This window comes from Blastomyces gilchristii, assembly GCF_000003855.2.
Source record: "Blastomyces gilchristii SLH14081 genomic scaffold supercont1.3, whole genome shotgun sequence".
NCBI lineage: Eukaryota > Fungi > Ascomycota > Eurotiomycetes > Onygenales > Ajellomycetaceae > Blastomyces > Blastomyces gilchristii.
In genome coordinates, this window is record NW_003101680.1 from 5023596 (window position 1) to 5047787 (window position 24192).

At 47.5% G+C, this 24192-nt stretch overlaps 9 protein-coding genes across 10 annotated transcripts; 5 read left to right on the forward strand and 4 right to left on the reverse strand.

The window, feature by feature from the left end:
* Nucleotides 1–353: 353 nt before the first annotated feature.
* BDBG_02547 (uncharacterized protein) lies at nt 354–1328 on the forward strand (the record flags this gene model as incomplete). Its single annotated transcript, XM_031720836.1, has 2 exons — nt 354–520; nt 980–1328. 2 exons carry the CDS (start codon nt 354–356, stop codon nt 1077–1079), a joined length of 267 nt encoding a protein of 88 aa, XP_031577148.1. The 3' UTR covers nt 1080–1328.
* Nucleotides 1329–1794: 466 nt separating this feature from the next.
* Nucleotides 1795–6537, forward strand: BDBG_02548 (leucine Rich Repeat domain-containing protein). Its single transcript, XM_002627831.2, has 2 exons — nt 1795–2434; nt 2544–6537. Exons 1-2 carry the CDS (start codon nt 2245–2247, stop codon nt 5030–5032), a joined length of 2679 nt encoding a protein of 892 aa, XP_002627877.1. The 5' UTR covers nt 1795–2244; the 3' UTR covers nt 5033–6537.
* On the reverse strand, nt 4825–6757 carry BDBG_02549 (40S ribosomal protein S26). Its single transcript, XM_002627832.2, has 5 exons — nt 6674–6757; nt 6553–6586; nt 6252–6379; nt 6058–6160; nt 4825–5828 (listed from the first exon to the last, which is right to left on the reverse strand). The coding sequence occupies exons 2-5, from the start codon at nt 6573–6575 to the stop codon at nt 5717–5719; spliced, it is 366 nt and encodes a 121-aa protein (XP_002627878.1). The 5' UTR covers nt 6576–6586; nt 6674–6757; the 3' UTR covers nt 4825–5716.
* Nucleotides 6695–9833, forward strand: BDBG_02550 (CBS/PB1 domain-containing protein). The gene is made up of 4 exons (XM_002627833.2): nt 6695–7268; nt 7382–8258; nt 8328–8422; nt 8492–9833. Exons 1-4 carry the CDS (start codon nt 7080–7082, stop codon nt 9329–9331), a joined length of 2001 nt encoding a protein of 666 aa, XP_002627879.1. The 5' UTR covers nt 6695–7079; the 3' UTR covers nt 9332–9833.
* A 715-nt stretch (nt 9834–10548) lies between these two features.
* On the forward strand, nt 10549–14252 carry BDBG_02551 (importin beta-3 subunit; the record flags this gene model as incomplete). Its single annotated transcript, XM_031720837.1, has 6 exons — nt 10549–10731; nt 10817–11039; nt 11123–11298; nt 11375–11806; nt 11942–13947; nt 14045–14252. The coding sequence occupies 6 exons, from the start codon at nt 10549–10551 to the stop codon at nt 14250–14252; spliced, it is 3228 nt and encodes a 1075-aa protein (XP_031577149.1).
* A 756-nt stretch (nt 14253–15008) lies between these two features.
* Nucleotides 15009–18064, reverse strand: BDBG_02552 (aconitate hydratase, mitochondrial). The gene is made up of 2 exons (XM_002627835.2): nt 17975–18064; nt 15009–17914 (listed from the first exon to the last, which is right to left on the reverse strand). The coding sequence occupies exons 1-2, from the start codon at nt 18017–18019 to the stop codon at nt 15530–15532; spliced, it is 2430 nt and encodes an 809-aa protein (XP_002627881.1). The 5' UTR covers nt 18020–18064; the 3' UTR covers nt 15009–15529.
* A 44-nt stretch (nt 18065–18108) lies between these two features.
* BDBG_02553 lies at nt 18109–20455 on the reverse strand. 2 transcript variants are annotated; one of them, XM_002627836.2, is made up of 8 exons: nt 20101–20455; nt 19938–20019; nt 19809–19833; nt 19476–19754; nt 19242–19408; nt 18959–19172; nt 18706–18891; nt 18109–18618 (listed from the first exon to the last, which is right to left on the reverse strand). In XM_002627836.2, the coding sequence occupies exons 1-8, from the start codon at nt 20315–20317 to the stop codon at nt 18463–18465; spliced, it is 1326 nt and encodes a 441-aa protein (XP_002627882.1). In that variant the 5' UTR covers nt 20318–20455; the 3' UTR covers nt 18109–18462. The 2 variants fall into 2 exon arrangements, with proteins under 2 accessions (XP_002627882.1, XP_031577150.1); XM_031720838.1 differs by having other exon boundaries at nt 19938–20033.
* A 124-nt stretch (nt 20456–20579) lies between these two features.
* Nucleotides 20580–22680, forward strand: BDBG_02554 (60S acidic ribosomal protein P1). The gene is made up of 4 exons (XM_002627837.2): nt 20580–20775; nt 20922–20999; nt 21149–21287; nt 21368–22680. Exons 1-4 carry the CDS (start codon nt 20707–20709, stop codon nt 21412–21414), a joined length of 333 nt encoding a protein of 110 aa, XP_002627883.1. The 5' UTR covers nt 20580–20706; the 3' UTR covers nt 21415–22680.
* BDBG_02555 (vacuolar membrane PQ loop repeat protein) lies at nt 21575–23801 on the reverse strand. The gene is made up of 5 exons (XM_002627838.2): nt 23235–23801; nt 22492–23153; nt 22367–22416; nt 22237–22295; nt 21575–22161 (listed from the first exon to the last, which is right to left on the reverse strand). The coding sequence occupies exons 1-5, from the start codon at nt 23343–23345 to the stop codon at nt 22006–22008; spliced, it is 1038 nt and encodes a 345-aa protein (XP_002627884.2). The 5' UTR covers nt 23346–23801; the 3' UTR covers nt 21575–22005.
* Between the last annotated feature and the right edge of the window lie 391 nt (nt 23802–24192).

Below are 24192 nucleotides of genomic sequence, written 5' to 3' on the forward strand. Positions count from 1 at the left end.
CCATGAGAGGAGTACTGTACTCTGTGGTAGCTGGTCCGAGGGGGGGTGTTGGGGGTCCCGGGTTGATCGGCCCTTCTACCAGCAGTGCGCTGGTGGTGACTGAGCTCTTTTGCCCCAGTAGCCTACATTAAAGAATTATCATCATGTCAACAGACATCAACTACCCACCAGACTAACAGGACAGCAGACATTCCATTAATAGCACGCTATGCAATCAGATATAAAGCCATTCAATCATCCCGGAAGATGTTGGCTGGCTCATGTTTGACCTCTTTCGTCTGTACATCACTTACTCGTCAGACTCATTCCCCTTTGAGTGGCTGCAAAAGACAGAAGACCTCAAGCTGCATTGTATGGACAGCACCAGAGAGAAGATTACTTTTTCAACAACTCCAGAGCTTCTACAAGTCATCCACAAATGTGAGAGAGTTACTGCACCAGAGAAAGCTCAGGGCCTCGGCTTCATTAAGACTGCCGCTCATCAGGTTCTTGATGAGATTCCTTTCATGAAGGCTGAAGAGTATGTATAATTATATCTTTGATACTTCTTTATTCACTTTTTCTTTCCTTCTCTTGACATTTTATCAGGTTTCATGGCCCACTTTTTCGCAGGCTGGGCATCGGCATCATAATCAATTCCCACCCCTGTATTAAGGGGGAACAGATCTTCCATCTTTGTCATAACCACTGGAGCTGCATAATTCGTGATCTCTCAAGCACATTCAACACAAAACCACAAGAAAACCATAGAGATTATCTTCTGAAAAGTGAACTACTGGCAGTCACCTCAATCTTTTACCATCAGATGAATGAGATGGAGTGGCTTTCTGAGGAGGGCCGGTATATGCCTAAGCTCATATACAAGGAAGGTTTCTTGATAGTATGTTCACCTCCTCTTGTCTTTGTACCTCCTTACCTGCAACCCATCGGAAATGTACCCAACACTCACCTTGACACTGAGGGCTATATACAACCTTAGCAAGGACAATTATGACAAGAAGGTAGCCTTTGATATTCTGAAATGGATTTTCTCTCCTTCTGATCCCGCCAGGGAGCTCGCTATGAGAGGAAAGCGGTAGTGGATTTAGTTAGCAGGCGTGAAATGTGAGAGGTAATATTTTCCGGAGCTTTGCTGGTACAAGACTGGGTGAATGCCTAGAGAGAGTTTGCGGCTTTGAGCGTTGTGCGACGGATTTGAATTTTGGCGGAGCGTACAACAGCAGTAACCAAATGTCATAGCAGCTTGGTAACTGGGTGGTAAATAAATGGAATAGTGTTGAATCATGGAGCGAATTTTGAAAAGGACTCTGAAGTTATATTAAACAGGGATATGAATAATGAAACAGGTGTTATATCCCAGCTTTTTTCATTGAACAACGCGATGAACGAATTCTATTCAAAACCACACAGCCCGACTGATACACCAGCACTTCGAAAGTGACCTGCCGCACTCTCTTTTCTCGCACCGACAATATCAACACATTGAAGGAAAACACCAAAGCCCTGGCGAGGGTCCGCTTCATATAATGACCAGCTCTTCTTAATATAAGCCTTTAGCTCAGCAAAGAACTCCTCTATTAGGTTCAAATTGAGTGAGTAGGGTGGTAAATATAGTGATTTCACTCCTGCATCAAAGCACATCTAGCTGAGTGATTATTGATACGCTTACAACACAAGGAGCTCCAAAATGTTTACAGTTCCGTGCCATACAATTAGTAAGAGGTTGTGTAGCTAGATTACAATACACAACAACATTGTTGCTCCAAGATGAACAATTATTACGTGATAGATCTGCGAATAATACGGAGAACATAGGTAAATAACTTATAATAATTTTCTCAACGCCAAACGAAAACCAGTCTGAGCAGTGACTGCTATTGGGATCTTAGCTTGTCGTGGCTCGGAGAATAACAACAGCTTGCTTGCCCTGGTCACATGGGCTGGTGATTTCAACCCATGCAGCTGAGAATTATTCTGCGCCTCAATCAGGATGCTGCCTCAGATATTTACATCAATTTCCGATACTGTTATTTAATCGCAGCCTCATCTCGAGGAAACCGTTTCCCTTGCCATCTACAACTTCTGACTTAATAAACGGGTGAACAGAACAACAAAGACGGACAGCTGCATCGGATATAATTTGATCAAACTATTCGCAGAAGAGTTGGGAATATATCGAATGGGCTTGAATACCCAGAGATGCGAGAATGAAGAGGGCAGTCGCATAACCAATCCGCCCTCAAAATGGAAGATTTCCCACCATCATACGAACTCGCTACAGCTAGGGATGTGTGGACTATAGTTGCTGACTACATCCCATCTGCGGACTTATGCGCCGCCTCACTCGTGTGTAGGAGATGGCATGATATATTCATCCCGTTCCTGTGGGGCGCGCCAGCATCTCATTTCGGAACTGATAACGACGCTGTATATGGTGTGTTTGCCTCTCTTCCATCCCATCACACTCAAACGCCATGGTAATTGAGCTCCCCACTGGGACGTTGGGCTTCTTGCTAACAATGATCGATCTACCAATGGTAAAGTGGCATTGACAAGATTCAGGCGGACGCTCAAACGGGCTCGCCTCGAGGTGCGTATGCTGACTCACACCTTCCACCTGCCACCCGCGCTGTCAGAGATATATGGCGGGCCGAGACGATCATGGCTTCAGGAGGTACTGGAATATCTACCGAATCTCCAATCGCTGCTCGTGTCCCAGCTGCCGTTCTTCGACCACAATTCGCTTATCGCATTGAGGCCAAAATCGAACAATGACAATTCCTGCGAAGCATATGGCCTCCGTCTGCTGATGGCACAGCAGGAACCGAATACTACATCTGTTGGCCTTAGGGAGGCTCTATTGCGATTCCCGCTGTTGGTTTACTTGGATATGTCGTTCACGACGCCGGCAAAGGATCATGGGGTGTTATCGTCTATGTCATATTTGAAACATCTCCAAGTGGTGAAGCTGAGGGGTATTGGGCTTCGAGATGCGGATCTGGAAGTCGTGGCGGAGTCTATTCAAACGCGGGTTCGATTGTTGGACGTGCGAAATAACATGTTGACGGATGCCTCGTTAAGATCCCTCCTACAGAAATGCTTCTTACCACTGGATGCCGCCGAAGAGTCCTCTCCCATTGATAGAGCCGTTAAGTTCCATTTTGAGTGGGCCTGCACTATAAGCCCCTTTGCGAATATCTTGGGCGTAGATTCGTTGAGAAGCGAGAACTTTGATGCCCATCTCATGAAACAGTTAATGATACCCCTGACCGGCCGCTCTGACCCCCAGGATCTACCTCATGTTGGTATTACGCATCTTTACATTTCAGACAATCGACTGTCTGTTGAGGGGTTAGGCAGTTTGCTCAAATCGACGTGCCTTCATGTGCTAGATGGCGGGACCGTGAAGAGTGCTGGGTCGATGTGGAAGCGGAAGGGGTTTGAGCCGATAGCGGATAATGAGAGCCAGTGGGTGGTTGGCGTGAGATATCCAGGTGCTGAAAAACTTATACCAGCACTGCGCCATTCAGCAGCAGACAAGTTGACCTATCTACGAATTCACCATGCGGTGGTTACGGAAAATGCCTCCACGTCATCACGGGAAGTTTTTCCTGCTAGGAAAACACCTACAAGACGTCCCGTCCCCCGGGCTGTTGCTGTGGAATTGGACGGCTCTTCGAGCCAAATTTACGAGCTGCCTGCTGCAAAGCCAGTTGTACGGCATGAACTCGCGGACACCTCATTCCAAAGCCCGATCCCTGGATGGCGGCCTGGAATGCGTAGTGGCTCTGACGCACCATTGCTAACACCAAGCTTTGAAGTGCCAGGACTGGCCCCTCATGAACCTTCATCATCAACGCTATCGTCATCTTCCCAGCTTCGAACCGACTTCATCGAAGCGTTACTCAAAAAGCGACCTAAACTAAGCAACGGCACAGCCCCGTTCTTCCATCCCTCTCACACCCCACACCTCCGAACACTCGTCCTCACAGATGTACCCGCAACCGTTCAACCCTCATCTTCCCACATCATATCCCGCCTAACCCACTTCATCACAGCGTGTGCAGATGAAGCCTTCCTAGCCGGCCTACAGGCCCGTTCCAACTACTCCCTGCCCCCTGGCCGGTTACGTGCCAATGCAGAGCGACGGCATGCACGATCTCTTTTCTCCCTTGAACGCATTATCCTTGAGATAACGCCTGTCGCCAAACCCGATACCTCCATAGGCTCGACGTCCTGGAAGCGCAGCGGCGCGGGCATCTCTAAGTCTAGCACAGAGGATGTAGACTCGGAGAACCTGTGGGCGGCAGCGGAGAATGATTTTAGCTTCTTTAGCGGGGAGACCGAGGAGGAGTGTGGGGTTCTAGATGAAGAGATTAAGGTTAAGGATAACGATATGGACGGTGATATTGATGCTGAATCTATGCGTTCACTTCGGATCCCGGAGCTCGAAGCTTCTACCCCATCGTTATCCCATCGTGCCTCCGCAACATCTCTACGCAATACGCAGAGACTCGCTCACCGTCCCACACCCAAACCCACACCCACATCACAACCCCGCTCGTTATCTCCATTCCCCCCTCCAAATCAGACCCTAGTATCCACACCATCTCCCCCTCCTCCCTCGAACAACCAGCAGCAGCAGCAGCCGTCGACAGCCCCTGCCACGCCCACACAGGACGCAGACATTGATGTCGTCGCTGCTCTAGCCGCGTTCCGCAAGGCTAGAAAAGCAGAATACGAAGAAATGTTACTACGCGCCAAAAAGCAAGGGTCGAGCGGGAGTACTACGACTAATTCTACTCCTGTGTCCACTTCTACCATAACTCCGACGTTACCACGATCAACAATGTCATCGTCTTCATCGTCGTCGACGACTTCGTCAGGTGCATCACTCAATTATCCGCTGTACGTTGAGGGCTATTGGAAGGGGGAAGTGAAGATTGTGAGAAACCCGATGCCCAAGGGCCGGAGTGGTGGGTTTGTGGATATTTATGGGAATTATTTTGAGAGGGGGTATTTGTATCCTTGAGTTTCTAGGAATTATTACTTTTTTTTCCTTCCAACGTGTGCACGTACAGCTTGTGCGTGTTACATATCAAAGGATCTTATGACATAATGATACTTTTTTTGCATATATTATAAGTCAAATCATTTTTATTTTCATTTCGCATTTTTTAGATATCTTCTCGCATCCCCAGAAGGCTCACTTCCTCCGCGGCGTATGATTATGCGCTCCGTGCTCATTTACCCATTTTTCCTTCTTCAAATCACGTTAGTAAAACAAAGTGTCATCGTTCGCCAAACGCGCAGAGAGAAAGAAAGGTATCAAATGAGTCCACTAAAACCGCACGGCTCGGGGACAAAAACACTTAAAAGGAGGAATAAGGGCGTTTATCGTTTCCCACATTCATGTCTCATTTCTTTTGTTTTCCTTCTTATTCTCCTTCTTCTCTTCATCCGCCTTTTCACGTCTTTGTTTTTTCCCCTTGGAGCCATGTTGATATATAAAAACCCAGTTTTTATTTGCCTGACACCGTTTAACAAGAGGGAAAAAAAATTAAAAAAATAGACAAAGCGGAAGAGAGAAAATATAAAAAAGGAAAGAAGTAAAAAGGTGAAAGATAAAAATTTGGCATGATAGTAGCAGCAGCGTCACCACACCCCATTATCCCAACCACGTTCTCCCGAACACACCTATCGACTAGACTCATATCTATACCTGAGCAGTCTTGGCGGCCTGGGTTGGGCTCATCTTCTTTCCATCTCTGTTGTACCGGATTCTTGGGGGGGGAGCCCGGTTGCGACGGCCCTCTCGGGAGCGGACACTAGAAAGCAGATTTAAATCAGTATATCAAACTGTTCCGCGTGTTCAATTTCCCTCTGATATCGCCCCATTATATCTATTCCTCGCGTGGCCTCTTCACCCTCTTTTTCCGTTTCCCTGGGAGCCTTGATATCTTTTTCTGACTTTATTGTGGTGTTTTCTGGAAGGAGAGAGGACGAGAAACGGAGAGAAAGGGCTTGGGAATTTGCTTGGATTGGGTTCGGCCATACCGCACAATCTTTCCGTGAATGGCGCAGGAAACGCAGTACTGGAGCTTCAAGTACATCTTGGGTACGGCGTAATCAGCGAAGACGGATGCGTCGGAGATATCACCTAATTATTCGCGAAAAACGGATGTTGGTATTAGCAATAATTTCTTCCATTTCCCTCCCTTTGCTCATCTGTAAATGGTGGAAGAACGTACGAATGGCGGCAGACTCGACCATGTTACGGATGGTGAATCTCTTGATGGCCTTGTCCTTGGGAGTGCATCGCGAGCAGTTGGAGCATCGGATTGGCTTGACGTGGCCGCGACCCTTCTTGTTACGTCCGCTGTTCCATTAAAAACAGGCCAATTGTCAGCCCATCTATTTCCGGAAAAAAACTTGGGTTTTTCGCCCCTTCCCCATAATTGATATCTCATAAATTTCTCAACTAATTTCCAATTCCTGTATTTCGCTCCGCGTAAAGAAGGGGGATATTTGAGGGTTCCTCAATGCACATACTTCGACGCCCGTTTCTTGACCATTTTGGCGGATTCTGTATATTCGTTCGACGTTAGGGAAAGAGTGCAATAGCAGCGACAACGCCTACACACAGGGGGCCCGGGGGAAGAGAGAAGCGTACTGGTTGAAGTCGGCGGGATGAGGTGGTTGAAAAAGCGCTGTCCTGGCCCTGGCTCCGCGATGTTGGTCTTGTTTGTGGGCAAGAGGGCTAGCGGGTTAACTAAGCGAACCGGGCTTAGCTAAGCAGCATTCCCGTGATCCACCGACCCCGTGACCAGTGCCTGGCCGTTGCAGTTCTCCCAAACTTTATGTTGGTTCGTTCTGTGGCAGGAACACAGCATCAACAACAATATCCGGCGTCGAAAACTCCCCTTTTTGCTCTCCCAGTTTTCCCGGATATCCCTCTCTGACATCCATCCCTCGCCCCCAACAAGGCTGCGTGGCGGATCGACCATTCTCTCACTAGTGTTTATTTTATCTACATTAATTACGCCTAGTTCTAATTTCATTGTGTTATATCGCCGAACATGTCTGCTGCAGGGGGAGGAACTTTTAGGAATCGGACTGTGGGCCGTGGCCAGATTCCCTTCGATGGCAACCCGTCTGGTATTCCTCGCAAGGTTGACCAGGGACCCCCACCCGCTGCTGCTCCGTCTGATATTGGAAGCAGCTCTGCCTTGAGTACCAGCAGGCAAAAGCAGTCAAAGCGTGATGAGGTAAAAATATATACATCTCTTCCTTAGTTCCTCCGACGTTCAATTGGTTGGATAACTACTCTTCTCTTCTCTTGCTGTTATATAGGACTAAGTATACATGTTTCAATGGCTAGGCTATTAGAAAAAAAATGGAGGCGGACCTCAATAAGAAGAGGCATGGAAACCCTGCTCGTTCTCGCCATAGCCGCAAACCCCCCCCGGGAACTGTCATGGCTCTCAAACCCAGCCAGGCTCTCCAGATCAAACCCAACACCACGGTTGCAGAGGCTGCCCAATTGATGGCTGCGAAGAGAGAAGATTGCGTTCTTGTGACGGATGATGACGACCGTATTGCTGGTATATTCACTGCAAAGGATTTGGCGTTTAGAGTTGTCGGTGCTGGCATTAGGGCTCGGGATGTTACAATTGCAGAAATCATGACGAAGAATCCTCTCTGCGCGAGAACCGACACCAGTGCTACCGATGCCCTGGACCTCATGGTCCGGAAGGGGTTCAGACATCTTCCTGTTATGGATGAGAACCAGGATATATCTGGAATCCTTGACATTACCAAGTGTTTCTACGATGCGATGGAGAAGCTGGAGAGGGCATATAGCTCATCTCGCAAATTGTATGATGCTCTCGAAGGTGTACAGTCCGAACTGGGCTCCAATCAGCCACAGCAAATTATCCAGTACGTGGAGGCTTTGCGTCAGAAAATGTCTGGCCCGACCTTGGAGTCTGTTTTGAATGGATTGCCACCCACCACTGTATCAGTACGCACGTCTGTTCGGGAGGCCGCTGCATTGATGAAGGAGAATCACACTACCGCTTTGCTGGTCCAGGATCAGGGTTCGATTACTGGGATTTTTACCAGCAAAGACGTTGTTCTCCGTGTTATCGCCCCTGGATTAGATCCCAATACCTGTAGCGTTGTTAGGGTTATGACACCTCACCCTGATTTTGCTCCCACCGATATGAGCATTCAAGCTGCCCTCCGGAAGATGCACGGTTAGTTCTGAGACCTCTTTCAAGTTAATATCGGAGGTATAATAAATCTCACTGACAATGATGTAATAGATGGACACTATCTTAACCTACCTGTTATGAACGAAGCTGGAGAGATTGTTGGCATGGTCGATGTGCTGAAGTTGACCTACGCTACTCTCGAGCAGGTACGCTTCTTCCTTCTGTTTCAGACTCTTTTTCATCGATTCTTACTCACGCTTTTACCATTGTTCTAGGTTAATACTATGTCAACGAACGAAAGTGAAGGGCCTGCGTGGAATAAGTTCTGGCTTTCTATGGACAATGAGTCTGATTCCATGGTGTCTGGCAGCCATCAACCCCACACTTCTCACCGTTCCGTTATGAGTCCCGATATGTCAAGATCTCACGGTGATCGTGAGAACAGTGTTCTTCCGAACGAATCAGCTTCGCACCACGGCGACGAGGCTGTCTCTGATATTTTAGGGGCCAGATCAGTCCATAATGTGGACACTCCCTTTCCGTTCAAATTCAAAGCCCCCAGCGGCCGAGTACATAGACTTCACGTTACCCCTTCTGCAGGTGTAGCAGATCTTGTCTCCCAAGTTTCTTTGAAACTGGGAGCCGAAGTTGAAGCTGTTGGCGGGCAAGCTGCTGTTGAAGATGGCAAAATGAGCCACACAGGCTATGCGCTGAGTTATTTGGACAGCGAGGGTGATACAGTCTCTATCACAACTGACCAAGATCTATTTGATGCCATCACTCTGGCCCGGAGAGCCAGCCAAGACAAAGTGGATCTTTTTGTACACGATCCCGAGAAGCAGCCCATCATCACGCCTCCTCCTGCCCCTGAACCCCAGCCGCCAGTTGCGAAATCTGCCACCCCCGCCGGGTCTGTTCTGAGATCTACAACGGGAGAAGATGACGAGCCGAGCATTTCAGAGCGTGAAAAGCCGCAGACTCTTGTCCGGCCACCAACTGCGGAGCAGCAGTTGATAAACGGGGTGCCCAATGAACTTATCCTCCCTGGAGCCATTGTGACGTTGGCTGTTGCTATTGTTGGTGTTTTCATTCTCAGCCGGGCGGGTAATCGGTAGTTATTGTGCCACTCCATCTCCCTAAAAACGGGAAAAAAATTTCCAATTCAAGAAATAAAATAATTCAACTTGGGCATTGATTGGTAGATGGAACACATATCTCGCGCGTTTAAAGAAGATATTCGGGCAATGTCCGCGTTTTTTTTTTTTTTTTTTTTTTTTTTTTTTTTTTTTTTTTCTTTTTCTTTGTCTCGTCTCTCCCTAACTTTCTTATGATATGTATCCATTATTGTATTCTTTGCTATCTATCTTGCCACTTTCGATAATATCCCCTACGCCTACATACATAGCATTGCATGTACCACTGCTCCGCCATCTAAAGATATCACGGCCAATATTCCAACTATTAGCGAGTCCCAAGTGGGTTAAGTTTGTTTCCCTTTTTTGACCTTTTCTGATTTTAATTTCTAATATATTTATTGCATTTTTATCTTTCTTCTCCTCTCTTGTTTCTATGACTACCTATTAGAACAATCCAAAAGACAAAGTTTGCAATACAAGACAACATGATTCCAAGATTATTTTCAGGAACTAAGTCCCTGTCCTGCTGGTTTTGACTGTTCGGGACTAGTGCGGGCTGCCCATCTACGCTAACCGGATCTACCCTAGCGCGCATCTTCTCTCAACCACATCCCACCTGCACCAAAAAAGCTGCCTTCCACTTCCTCTCGTTCGCGTCTGTTCTGCTCTTCGTCTCCTCTCTTCTCTCTCGCTGTATACCTTTTCTCCTCCTTTCTCTCTCCCCCACGATACAGCGTGTCTGCCGTTGCGTCTATGCGCTGCTCGTCGCTGAGCTTGTCGCGTCTAATCCCAGCCAGCCTGTGCATGCCCCCACAAACGAAAACAAATTCGTGTCTGCTTCGGCCGTTGGTTGTACTTAGAAACCCCCCACCACCACCAACAACCACCGTCTTAACGTCCAACTTTTATAATTGAAACAAGTCTCCAACGCACAAACCGAATACGTCTGATATACCGGAAATTCAATCTAATTGGGTTCCCCCTTTCCTACTCGTTCCTTTCCTTTCTCTAAGATATTTTTTGGCGCGCGCGTATCCGGCTACACATTTCCTTGTCTTTTCGTTGAAATTTAAAAAGAAGCAAGTTTCCCGATACTCCTCAGATAGCGCCTAGGGACGATACAAATACAACTACAAAAACGAGAACGAGAACCATCAGTAACACCTATACCAACACCCCAACAGTGAGGAGCAACAATGTCGTTGTTGCCGCAGGAGGTCCACGTTGCGCTCTCGCAGCTCTTGCTTGCCTTAGCATCCGCCGACAATATAGTGCGGACGCAGGCTGAGGAACAGTTGAATAATGAATGGGTGCAGGGCCGTCCTGATGTCTTGCTCATAGGGCTGGCGGAACAATTAAATGGGGCGGAGGATGCCAGTGTACGTATTTGGAAGGATGTCGTTTTTCTTTTTCGCTGTGTTTTGTTAACATATATCTTGCTTACCTCTTTTCGTTTGTATATAGACACGATCATTTGCTGCTGTCCTGTTCCGTCGGATATCGACACGGTCAACGAGGCTCCCCAATTCTACTGAATCGAAGGAGTTGTTCTTCACGCTTTCGCAAGAGCAAAGAGTGGCCATTCGGCAAAAACTGCTAGAGTCGCTGGGGAATGAGAGTTTAGCCCACGTGCGGAATAAAATTGGCGACGCCGTGGCTGAAATTGCGGGTCAATATGCCGACCATGGTATGTCTTTGCTAACCCGCACCGAATGCAAATTACCTGAGCCTAGCGCCCAATCATTAATTTATTTATTGGGGATCTTTTAGGGGAGCAATGGCCCGAACTCCTTGGAGTGCTTTTCCAGGCTAGTCAGTCTACTGATCCTGGTGTGCGAGATTCCGCGTTCCGGATATTTTCGACGACACCGGGTATTATTGAAAAACAACATGAGGATATGGTTGTGGATGTTTTCTCGAAAGGTTTTAGGGATGAGAATATTTCTGTATGCACCTTACATGAAAAGAACGAAGCGATGCGCCTTGTTTTTACTGATGATCCGGAACTACGAACTAATATAGGTTCGGATATCTGCAATGGAAGCGTTTTCCTCATTCTTCCGTTCCATCACAAGGAAGAGCCAAACAAAATTCTTCTCCTTAGTCCCCGATGTTCTCAATATATTGCCTCCCCTCAAAGAGGCCGATGAGAGCGATAACCTGTCCAAGGCATTCATTGCGTTAATTGAGCTCGCGGAAGTGTGTCCCAAGATGTTCAAGGCGCTCTTCAACAACCTTGTAAAGTTTAGCATCAGTGTTATTGGCGATAAAGAACTGTCTGATCAAGTGAGACAGAATGCGCTTGAGTTGATGGCTACATTTGCCGATTATTCCCCTAAGATGTGCAAGAATGATCCGACGTACGCCGGGGAAATGGTTACCCAATGTCTGAGTTTGATGACCGATGTTGGCTTGGATGACGAGGATGCTGCTGAATGGACTCAGTCAGAAGATGTAAGCACTGAACCCAATTTCTAAGGGCAGTGGCGGCTTATTGATAATGTTGCTAACGCTTCTATCCCTGCAGCTTGATCTCGAGGAAAGTGACAAAAACCACGTTTGCTGGTGAGCAATGCATGGACCGCCTAGCCAAATCAACTCGGCGGCCAGGTAATTCTACCCGCAACTTTCGTCTGGGTTCCTCGCATGATGTCATCAACTGCCTGGCGCGATCGGCATGCGGCGCTTATGGCGATTTCCGCTATATCCGAAGGTTGCAGGGACCTCATGGAGGGCGAACTGGACCAGGTTCTCGCACTTGTCGTGCCAGCGCTCCAAGACCCACACCCGCGAGTCCGCTTTGCTGGGTGCAATGCCCTTGGCCAGATGAGCACCGATTTCGCACCAACCATGCAGGAAAAGTACCATTCCATCGTCCTCGGAAGTATTATTCCCGTTCTGGATTCGACTGAACCCCGCGTCCAGTCCCATGCCGCTGCTGCGCTAGTTAACTTCTGCGAGGAGGCGGAGAAGGAGATTCTTGAGCCTTATCTTGAAGAGCTCCTGAGACGCCTGCTACAGCTACTGCGAAGCCCAAAGCGATATGTTCAGGAACAGGCGCTTTCTACCATCGCTACAGTTGCTGATTCTGCGGAGACTGCATTTGGACAGTTCTATGATACTCTTATGCCGTTGTTGTTTAACGTTCTGAATGAGGAGCAATCCAAGGAATTCCGAATTTTGCGTGCGAAGGCTATGGAATGCGCCACTTTGATTGCACTGGCAGTTGGAAAGGAGAAGATGGGCCGGGATGCGTTGACTTTGGTACAGCTTCTTGGCAATATCCAACAGAGCATTACGGATGCGGACGATCCTCAATCGTCGTATCTTCTCCACTGCTGGGGTCGCATGTGTCGAGTCCTCAAGCAAGATTTCGCTCCATATCTTCCCGGTGTCATGCCGCCACTTCTCCTAGTTGCTGGTGCCAAAGCGGACGTCCAGATTCTCGATGATGAAGAGCAGCTTAGACAGGTTGAGCAAGACGTAGGGTGGGAGCTCGTTCCGTTGAAGGACAAAATTATTGGAATTCGAACAAGCGCACTCGAAGATAAAAACACTGCTATTGAGCTGATTACGATTTACGCGCAAGTTCTTGCTGCTGCCTTCGAGCCTTATGTTGTTGAGACCCTGGAGAAGATTGCTATTCCAGGGCTGGCGTTTTTCTTCCACGACCCGGTCCGGGTCTCGTCTGCTAGCTTAATCCCTCAGTTGCTAAATTCTTACAAGACAGCACACGGGGATCAGTCTCCTGAATTCTTGCAAATGTGGTCCAAGACTGTCGAAAAGCTTATTGAGGTTCTAAGCGCAGAGCCTGCCATTGATACACTGGCGGAAATGTTCCAATGCTTCTACGAATCAGTTGAAGTTGCCGGGAAAAATAGCCTAACCCCTGCTCACATGCAAGCATTCATCACGTCTGCAAAGTCATCGCTTGTAGACTATCAGGAACGAGTAAAGCGACGTTTGGAAGAAAAAGCAGAACTCGAGGATGGGGATGATGATACCTACTCCTATGAAATCGAAGTCGAAGAGGACCAGAACCTTCTTAGCGACATGAACAAAGCCTTCCACATCATCTTCAAGAACCATGGCCCTGCCTTCCTACCAGCTTGGGGTCAACTGCTCTCTTTCTATGATTCCTTCATCGCAAGCCAGGACTCCACGCAGCGTCAATGGGGTATTTGTATTATGGACGACGTGCTTGAATTCTGCGGTGAGCAATCGTGGAATTACAAAGATCATATCCTGCAGCCACTCATTAACGGCATGCGGGATGACAATGCCGCGAACCGGCAAGCAGCATGTTATGGTGTCGGCATGGCTGCGCAGAAGGGCGGGCTAGCGTGGAGCGAGTTTGTGGCCGCGAGCATCCCGACGCTCTTCCAGGCGACGCAGCACGCCAAGGCCAGGACTCAGGAGCATATCTTCGCGACGGAGAATGCGTCAGCTAGTATTGCGAAGATTTTACATTACAATTCTAGTAAGGTGCAGAATCCGCAGGAGGTTGTGGAGAATTGGTTTAATACTTTGCCCATTGTCAACGATGAGGAAGCGGCGCCGTATGTCTATTCGTTCCTCGCGCAGCTTATTGACCAGTATGTATCCCTTCCCCTTCCCAACCTCGACCCCTTTTTTTTATCTTTAAGTTCAGGCGCAATTTGTGCTAGAGCTGACCCAAAAATTCTCAAATAGACAAAATCCCACAGTGTTCAACAATGCTGCGAAGGCATTCACGTTCATCGTACAGGCACTTGAAGCAGAGACGCTGCAAGGCGGTACAGCCGCTCGTGTGGCGAGCTCGGCGAAACAACTGGCGACAGCAACGGGCATAAATGTAGAGCCGATATTTGCAAATGTTAACCCAAAATACCAGATGGCCGTCCGAAGTTTTTTTCAATAAAACCACTGTGGACCGGGTAGTTAGGACTTTAGTGGTCTCGCTTCTGAATTTTTTTTTTCTTTTCCCCCCGTTTTGGTTCCTTTTGTCTCTTTTCCCGTTCATATTCATCTTCGTCATTACCCCATCTGCCGTTTATATCATTCCTGTGGTCGATTGCTTTTCTCCCGGCTCTTCCCTCCCCCCAGTTTTTCGTCTTTTTCATTTAAACTACCGGATTTCTACTGCTTGCCCCTATGTTTACCAGATCATGCATGTCCCGACTTACCTCAAGGTTCCTTTCCCTCTTAGGATCCCAGAGTCGTATTTTCCTTCGTAACTTCTTGTCTTTTCCCAGATAACCAATACCTCCCAATCCCAGCAGTCGTCCAAACAAATGTCTATTTTTCTTCTCCCTTTCTTCTATTCATCCTGAATTTTGAAATGTCACCACAACCACAACAACCAACGACGAACACTGCTAGAAAAACGAAATGTTACATTTTTAATACATAGAGATTATGGAATGCTCTCTCCTCTACCTGACGTGTGCGTTCCTTGAATTTCTAAGGAGCAGGGAAATCGAGAAGATTGTATACATAATCACTCTAGAACTTGGGCCTTTATCAATCAACCCTTCATTCCCACGCCTCCCCCTTTCTATGAGACCGGATCCCTCCGAGTGCGACGTGTTACCATTTTTTCACATGGACGTTTACATACATCATTCAAATGTTCCCGATTACAAGTCACCTTCATAAGAAGACAACGGGGTAACTCCACAGTCATAATTTCAGGGTTTTCTTTATTTGCCTACTCTAGTTTTGCTGCTTTGATGGTATGAGATATGCGGGGGAAATAAGTAAAATAAACGAATTTTATCCAGACAGACATACTCTACCATACCTGGCCAGGCAAAGTGAGTCTGGAGAAAAGTATTGAAGTAAAATTAAATATATCGCTGATGCCGCCCGAGTATGTACTGTGATTAATCTTTGCCTTTAATGAAAATCTTTTTGTCTACTCCGTGTCTCAAGCCTAAAGGAAGTAGAAGACAAACGAGAAAAGGAGACATAAAGGACGACGAAAGGAAATACAGGTTGGTAAATGACGAATGAAACGCAAGAGCAAAGTATCTAAATGACAAATAGAATATAGGAAACAGCAAAAATCGTAGAAGATGGATTAGAAATCCAAGGGAGAAATTCCACTCATCTATATAGAAAAACACCCTAGTAGCAATTTTATTTTTTATTTTTTTAACAAACCCCGTTGGAAACACACCCGGTGTCTCAACCTGCCTATTTATTAGCTTTCTTCGCCAATAAATTCAACGCGCTTCCCGCAAGGATAAATCCACACTGATCCTTGCTCAACGTATGTTTCATCGGAATCTCAAAAACCTCTCCACTCCCCTTCTTCGTCACCCGCAATCTCACCTCCTGACCCCCCTGCCCACCGCTGGTCAGTACCTCATACAAGCCAACCGTATCAACCGTATCACACGCATCAATCCGGTCATAATCCGCCTTGTCCCTAAACGTCAACGGTACGACGCCCTGTTTCTTCAAGTTCGTCTCGTGGATGCGCGCGAAGCTCTTGGCGGCAATTATGCGTCCGCCTAGATAGCGCGGTTGTAGCGCGGCGTGTTCGCGCGCACTGCCCTCGCCGTAGTTGTCTTCGGCGACAACGAGCCATTCCGTGCCGGCCTCTTTCCATTTGGAGGCGAGGTCTGGGATGGAGTAGGTGCTACCATCGATGTCGTAGGCGACGTTCGTCTCGCCTGTTGCAGCGTTTATGGCGCCGATGAGGGTGTTGGCGGAGATGTTCGGGAGGTGGCCTTTGTATTTGAGCCAGGGGCCGGCGGCAGAGATGGTGTCTGTTGTGCATTGACCCTTGACTTTGTAGAGGACGCGAAGGGAAGTGAGGTTGTGGGGGGGGAAAGGTGAGAAGGGTTCGAGGACTGCGAGGCGGTCTGAGGTTGGGGAGATTACGACGGGGCAGGAAGGGGATGGGGCGGCCATGCTTGGTTGGAAGTCTGGGTTTCCTGATTCGAAGCCGGATTTGGGGAGGTCGAAGCCTGTCGGGGGACGGAACTTGAAGGGTTTGCCGCTTGGGGTTGGGAGAGTGTCCGTCATGGGGTTGAATGTGGTGCTGCCCGCATATGACATGGCAGTGACAATTTCGGGAGAAGCGAGGAAATTCATGGTTGCGGGGTTTCCATCGTTTCGTCCGCGGAAATTGCGGTTGTATGAGGTCAGGATCGCGTTGCTCTCGCGTTTCTTGACCCCATCAGTCCGCTTCCATTGACCGATACACGGTCCGCAGGCGTTAGCTAGGACGGTTCCCCCGGCAGCAGAGAAAGTTGCCAATGTCTGATCGCGGTCTAGGGTAGCTCGAATTTGCTCACTTCCCGGCGTGATGAAGAAATCTGCTTTTGGCTTTAGGCCGGCCTCGGAAGCTTGTTTGACAAGATCTTCCGCACGAGTCATGTCTTCATAAGAACTGTTGGTGCAGCTCCCAATAAGACCAGCGCCGAAAGTTTCAGGCCACTTCTTTTCGCGAACGGTCTGTGCAAATGATGACAGAGGGATTGAAAGATCTGGAGTAAAGGGTCCATTAATATGTGGCTCGAGGGTTGAAAGATCAATTGTAATATGTTGATCATATTCTGCGTTGATGTCTGCGCGCAGGAGGTTCTGAGGACCCGATGACGCAATAGCCGCTGCGGCATCTGCAATATCGCCTCGATTGGTGGCTCGCAGGTACGGTACCATGCTAGGTGAGAAAGGGAAAAGTGATGTAGTTGCTCCAACTTCAGCGCCCATGTTGCAGATAGTAGCCATTCCGGTACAGCTAAGCGATTCGACACCAGGGCCATAGTACTCGATTATATACCCAGTGCCGCCACGAACAGTCAATTTCCCAGCAAGGTGCAGAATGATATCCTTCGGCGCCGTCCAGCCAGACAGTTTGCCTTCAAGCTTAACCCCAAGCACCTTTGGCGCCTTTAATTCCCAAGGGGCATCCACAAGCGCATCAACGGCATCCGCACCACCAACGCCAATAGCAATGGCGCCCAAACCACCGCCGTTAGGCGTATGGCTATCTGTACCCAGCATCACAAGGCCCGGAGCAGCATAGTTCTCCAAAACGGTCTGATGAATAATGCCCGCACCGGGAGGCCAAAATTCAATACCATATTTCTTCGCAGCGGACTCCAGGAAATCAAAAACCTCTTTATTCCCCTTAATCGACGCTGGGAGATCCACATCAGCTCCCTTTTCCCCCACAATCATGTGATCGCAATGTATGCTCGCAGGGACTGCGGTCGAGGGGAGTCCACACGTCATGAATTGAAGCAGTGCCATTTGCGCCGATGCATCCTGCATGGCGACACGATCGGGCTTCAGCTTCAGATTGGCCTGGCCGCGGATATTCTTCCCATTCTGGGTATCGGAGAGGAGTGACTCTTCCACATTATCGAGATGGGAATACAGGATCTTCTCAGCGAGGGTGAGAGAGCGCTCGGTTCCTAAGACCCGTCGTACTTCGCGGAGATTGTTTAGAATCTTGGGATATGGAGGGAAACGGGAGGAATTGCTATTTGCGCTGTTTTGAGGGTCTGCCTCTGTTGCAAGCCCGCGGCTTCGGATTCGGGCTCCGAGTGGTAGGCATTGTGCAAGCTGATTTATTGTTAGTTAAACGCCGGGATACATACTAAATTAAATGGTATGGTTACTAACCTTTCGCGAAGCAACTGCCCTTTGGCAGAAATACTGCCGCATCATTTTGGAGATATCCGCAGCTATTGCCAGAAAGAAGTTGAAAATGTCTCCATTCGATGTTGGCGGAAAGAGTAAGTTTTTGGGGTAATCTTTTCAGGAGAATGCTGATTGGCTGACTGCGGCTGACTAAGGCCGATTTCGGGTCTAATTTTGTGGGGAATAACATCGGAAGGTGGCTGTCACTCAATTAATAGATACATAGCATTCGATAGCTGGTAGACAGAGATTATGATACAACTCCCATTGTACAAGGTTGAGAAAGTTAAATTGTACCATCAACAAACCTCAGTAGAGAGATCGTCCCAAAAAAGCCAAAGAAAAGCTGAACGCGAGCCTGATATGAAGAAGGAAAGAAAGACGGGTATGAAATATCATAGGAAAGGTGGAAAAAAGATCATTATTTAAATGCCAACCAAAGAAACCGTTCATAAATTAATGCTATCTTCTCATTTGCTGTCTCTACTCTCTTCCGTGTCTGCCCTAAGCTCGTAGCAGAGATCATAACATTGTGCAAGAAGTTCGTTGACACTCCCTTGACCTTCGGGTAAGTCATTCCCAACATAAAACTTACCATCAACTCTCATATTATCGATGGAGTTGAGCTGAAGGGCGTGTTAGCACCGTGTGCATGCATAAAGCCAGAAAATATATAATAGCAGCTAATAATAGCAAATGGGTAGTAGACTGACCTTCATACTATATGGATAGAGTTCCCTGGAATTGGAAACCCCGCCCGACTCCTTAACTTCAATTAAGCATCTCCTCAATGTCTGAAGTTGGTTATATATTGGTAGGAGCGCTTCCGAGACAGGCTCAGACGAGATAAGCAAACCGTATATTAAGGCATAGCTCCTTCGAATCAGATAAAGAAGTGTCTGCGCGGAAAATCAGTACCCGAAAGTTCACTCAAACTTCTAAACCGGGAGAGCAATATAACCATACCCTTTGAGCGTGAATATCGGCCGGTTTCCCATCGCTATCCAAGAAATTCCCATCAACCCGGGATTCGTCAATATTGTTAAGCTTTCTCTGATACATAAATAAATCTGTTTCTCTTAGCGACCAAGCCTGGGTCATGACAAGGCGATCTAGCTGGTTGCGAATCTCCAGAAGTTTGATATATGGGTCTTTGAACCGTTCGTCGATTTGGCCATGCCTAGAAAAGTAAACAAAGGGGATTCAGTAAGCCTGAATCCACCAATTCAGGGCAATTGCGAGGCGTTACCTTTCGAGCACAATTTCCGACCATTTCCAACATCTATCTAACAAAGCTTTAACGATTTCTTGGCCTTCAGGGATCGAGCCATCAGGTCCCACAAAATTACCGCCTTTCATTGAATCCTGTATAGCTTTGAGTTGCTCTCGGAAGCTCGCGACCTCAGAGGCAGAAAACTACGAAACCACAGTGGAAATTAGCCTAGTGTACGAACCTGGGAAGTAAAAAAAAACTAGACACTACCTTTGACCTTGTATTTGCAGCCGATGTAGAACGTAAAATGGAGACGAGTGTCTCATGAGTCGGGGCGAGCTCGGGCGACAAGAACGAAAGCTCATGCTGCAGTTCAGCTAATTGTTTCCGACATGTTTCTAAACGAACCTCCAAAAGCTTCAATACATCCGGTGAACATGTCTCTTTTCCTCTATTAATGTTCTCCTGCATGGTATCCAAGGTTTTCGAGACCGAATCCAAGTCCTTCTGGCTATAAAATGCCGCTTCCCTTAGATGGTCGAGGAGGCGCTACATTACATCAGTTAGAACGATTATGGAACGGGTACACCCATTTTTAATTACCTTAATTGTTGAAGCCATGGCATATCTATTGAATCAGATATATGTTAGTAATTGCCTGTTGTAACCGGACTGGGAATAAACCGGAAAGAAAAGAGCAGGTATGTATATAGATAAGAATTTTAAACTTACGCTGCGGGGGCTTCATTGTTCCTCCCAACGGTAAGAAATAGCAACGAAATCAGCTGGAAACAATCGTCAAGCACATTATCAACTGCGGCATGAGGACTGGAGTTAGATGAATAAACTGGCCGTAAGTCCTGAGAAGGGATGTTCTATTGCGGGGTGGACGAACCTCGACTATGCTCTACTGTATGTTCCGTTCGGATGGCGTTCAGCCTCTGGACTTGTTCGACGACCTGGTCATGATAGTGGAGCACATCTTGGGACTTGATGTACCTCGATTTATCTTGTTTGAGGAGCAAGAGGGCGTCTCGAATTACAAGGAGCTGGTCTAGGATAGGTTGTTCTTGAGGATCTAGAGGGATGGATACGGCGGGGGAGTCGGCCATATTTCGAGAGATTGGCCCACTTTCATACGCGGTTAAATTGGAGCTGCGGCTAGCCCGGAAACAGGAAGGGATAAATCCAGGCCAAACACAAGTAAACTGGAGGTTGTATGTAGATGGTGTAAGTGTTGTAGATGTTCCGATAGGTCTCTAACAAGTGTTTCCCGATCGGGGTGGAAGATAAATTCCCCACGTGACCCCGCTGCAAGCACGGGCCATCCCAGCCAAGGTTAAGCGAGGGTTTTATTTTCCACACAATTTTGGACACCAACGAACCGACGACGACGAGCTGCTTCCGATCTGTCATCTCTTTTCTCTTTCTCCCTCCCCGTCAACCCAACGCCTGCATCGCATCACATCGTATCCTTTGCCGCCGGATACCCTCTCTCACAATGTCTACCGCCGAGCTCGCTGTTTCCTACGCCGCCTTGATCCTGGCCGATGATGGCGTTGATGTCACGGTATGTTTAGACCCGTACATTCGAAAATGTGATATTTTGGAAGAAAGGGGAAGCCTGCAGCTGCAAAGCGACGTGGAATATGGAATATGTTTACGAAAAGGAAATGGTTGCTGACACATTTTGATTTCTCGGGGGGATTTGTATAGTCTGACAAGCTCCAATCAATCCTGAAGGCCGCCAATGTCCAAGATATTGAACCAATCTGGTCTTCTCTGTTCGCCAAGGTACATACATATCACGCGTTGCGCCTATCCGTGCCGTCTCTTTTCATCAAATCGCGATATCTGTTGCAATTGGATCTATAAATTAGGAAAATTGGGACTGTTAAAGAGCAAAGTTGAGGCTGACTTGAAGATTTTTTTGAACACTAAAGGCTCTTGAGGGGAAGGATGTAAAGGACCTCCTGCTCAACGTCGGATCAGGCGGTGGTGCCGCTGCCGCCGCTGGCGGAGCTGCCCCTGTCGCTGCTGAGGCCGGTGCTGCTGAGGAGAAGAAGGAGGAGAAGGAAGAAGGTACGGCTCATTCAATATTGTCCCCGCCACATATCGCGAATAGAGGCAGCTCTGACTAATGTATGGCTTACAATTTGCAGAGAAGGAAGAGTCCGACGAGGACATGGGCTTCGGTCTTTTCGACTAAACGAATTTTCTTCTTTTCTTTTTTTCCTTTACGTTTTGGTTCCGTCCCTCCTCATCCACCTACCTCCTATTGGCGTGTACTCATATTTGCGAGAGGAAAATTACAAAAGAGAAATGGGGTGCACAGCTACGGCGCTTTTACGGACAGACCACCCCCCCAATTGGCGAAGTTCATATATAACCATGGAATTTCATGTTGGGGACTGGACCAGAGAATCGGGTAGCAATTGGTTGAATTTTCTTTTTTTTTTTTTTTTTTTTAGTATATCAATATGATGTGCTTCCAAGGATGCTTCTAATGTCATATGGTTTATGGTCATGATTGTCGTATTCCGTCAATAAGAAAAATCAAATAAGAAATGTGAGATGTGACATGCATCTTTCGATATCGTGGTTCCCGCCGAAGTTTTTTGGTTCCTGTCCCGGTTTGCTTTTAATAAGAGACTAGGCAAAGAAAAAAGAAAGAAATGGGAGAAAAAAAAGGAGAGTGCCACCCAAGTAATTAAAAGAGATACAGTGGAAGGATTCTGAAGGAAAGTGTGTGTTTTTTTTTTTAGAAAGAAATGAGAGCGAGAGGATGGGGATGGGGAGCTTATATCACAGCCGAAGAGGATGAATCTGCACGCTGGACTGCGTATATCCGGAACTGTGCAAAGATCACGGCATCTTCAACCATCGTCCCAAGGGAGCCAATGAGCCACGGGAGATTCTTAAGAAAGTAACCCTTTTCGGTGGAATGAAACAATATCTAGGCATTTTGTTAGTAGATGGTTCCTCAGCGGTGTAGGTAAATATTCTACAGCCAATAGAATTGGGAACTTACCCCTGCGCCATATGACAAATTGCCCATAAGAGAAAATATGAAAAACAGTAAAGAAAGCCCTATGAAAAACCGGTCAGCCCGTCCACTCCACATAAATATAAACGACAGCAGACTTCCTTGACAAACATACCTTCACATGATTTCTCACGGTAGTTTTTGAGGATCTGTGGTATTCGCGCCCTGTTCGGTTCATCCCAAACTCCATTAGCTATTGAAACCGAGTTGAGAGTTAACATTCAGGGGCTATAAACTTACCCTAGATAACAAACTGCACTCAAATACCCAAATACCTGCGCCCCAACCGCCATATTCCCCGGTTGCTCCCTAGTCGTCGGTTGCCAAACACCAGACTGCCAAGCAATCGCCCATCCAGCGGCACCTGCAGCACAGATCCCAAAGACACTCAAACTGTTCTTCACCCACGCGTTTCTGGGCTCCGTTTCCTCTAGAATCTTCGTCAACGAATCCTGCACATGGTGCTGTGAGTGTCGTCTCCGTGACGCCGACGACGGTCTCCTCCGCGCTGCTGAAGAAGCAGATGCGGAAATACCTAGATTCTCACTCATCCGGCGTGAAAGGAGCGGCGTGGTGGGATCAGGGGCATCGGACTCTGCGTCAGAATCGTCGACTGCCGTCCCGCCGGACAAGGTACGGCGATGGTCATTGCCGTACTTTCGTTTACGGGTAGAGGAAGCAGCTTCCAGACGGGCGTTCTTTATGTTGTAGTAGATGCATTGGCAAATGAGGATGCCGTCTGCGAGACAGAAGTAGACGGCAATGGCGATGATGACGGGGACAAGCTGCGCCCAGAGGGAGCCGATTAAGTTTGCAATGTCGCCTATGAACCAGACGAGGATGAAAGCGACGGAAACGGCGTCGGCGGAGCCTTGTTTGTAGTTTTCAATTAGTTGAGGGACCTATGTTGGGCTGTTAGCTATTTGTATTTCTTATCTGGGTTGGTATCATTTGCTCTTTTCAACGTTCATGTATGTACGTACCAGGAGGAAGATCCAACAGGCAAGAGAAATTGAGCCTAGAACTCCTGAAGCAGCTTCCCGTGGTGTCAACGGGACGGAATCAACCTGTCCCGACATGGCTAGGATGTACATATCGCAGGTCTATATGGTGAAATGTAGTGGATGACACTGACAACGCTCGGAAAGTGAAGTTTGAGCCACATATAGGGAGCCCGAATAGGACGGGGGGTTCAATATGAACAATCGCACGGATCCATCAGGTTCGCTCGGCTATTTCGTGTTGAGGGGGGAATACCGAGAGTGAAACATCTGACCTTTGTTTAATGTCGGAGGGGTTGTAAAAAGAATCAAAAAGTTGCAAGCATCATGAAAAGGAAAAAAGCGAAAATATCCTGCACGGCTAAAATTAGTAGATGACGCAGGGATAGCCTCACGTGATGGATGTGCGCTTCTAGAAGGAACAAAGAAAGAAAATGGAAGAAAGAAAGTGAAAAAAAAGCATCAATTCTACAAGTTAGCAGCAGTTAGCTACGGTTTTATCAACCTGGCTGAATTGATGTCTCAATTCTCTAATTGGATGTAAGTTCAAGCCACTCAATTGAACTCTCTACAAGTCCATGAATGATTAGCCTCCTTGTTCAGACTAGGTTGTGGAGATGAAAATACAAGAATATCTCTCAATTATCTTTCCTATCTATCCTTGCTACACAGATTCCCTGCTTCCCCTAACTAGCTGAAACGTTGTTATTGCTTTTTCCCTCTAGCGGACTGTGGCTTGCTCTGCTGCGGGAAGAATTTCCAGAATTTGAACCTCCAAGTTAGGGCTACTCTTATCACATGACATGAAACACAAGTTACTAACCGTGCCAAGCGCACTCACTCTCTCTAGTGAGTGCGCCCCAGCGTACCGTAATATCACCGCAACCGTAAAGGTACATTTTGTATGAGTTCACCATACAAAAGGTACTTATAGAAAAAC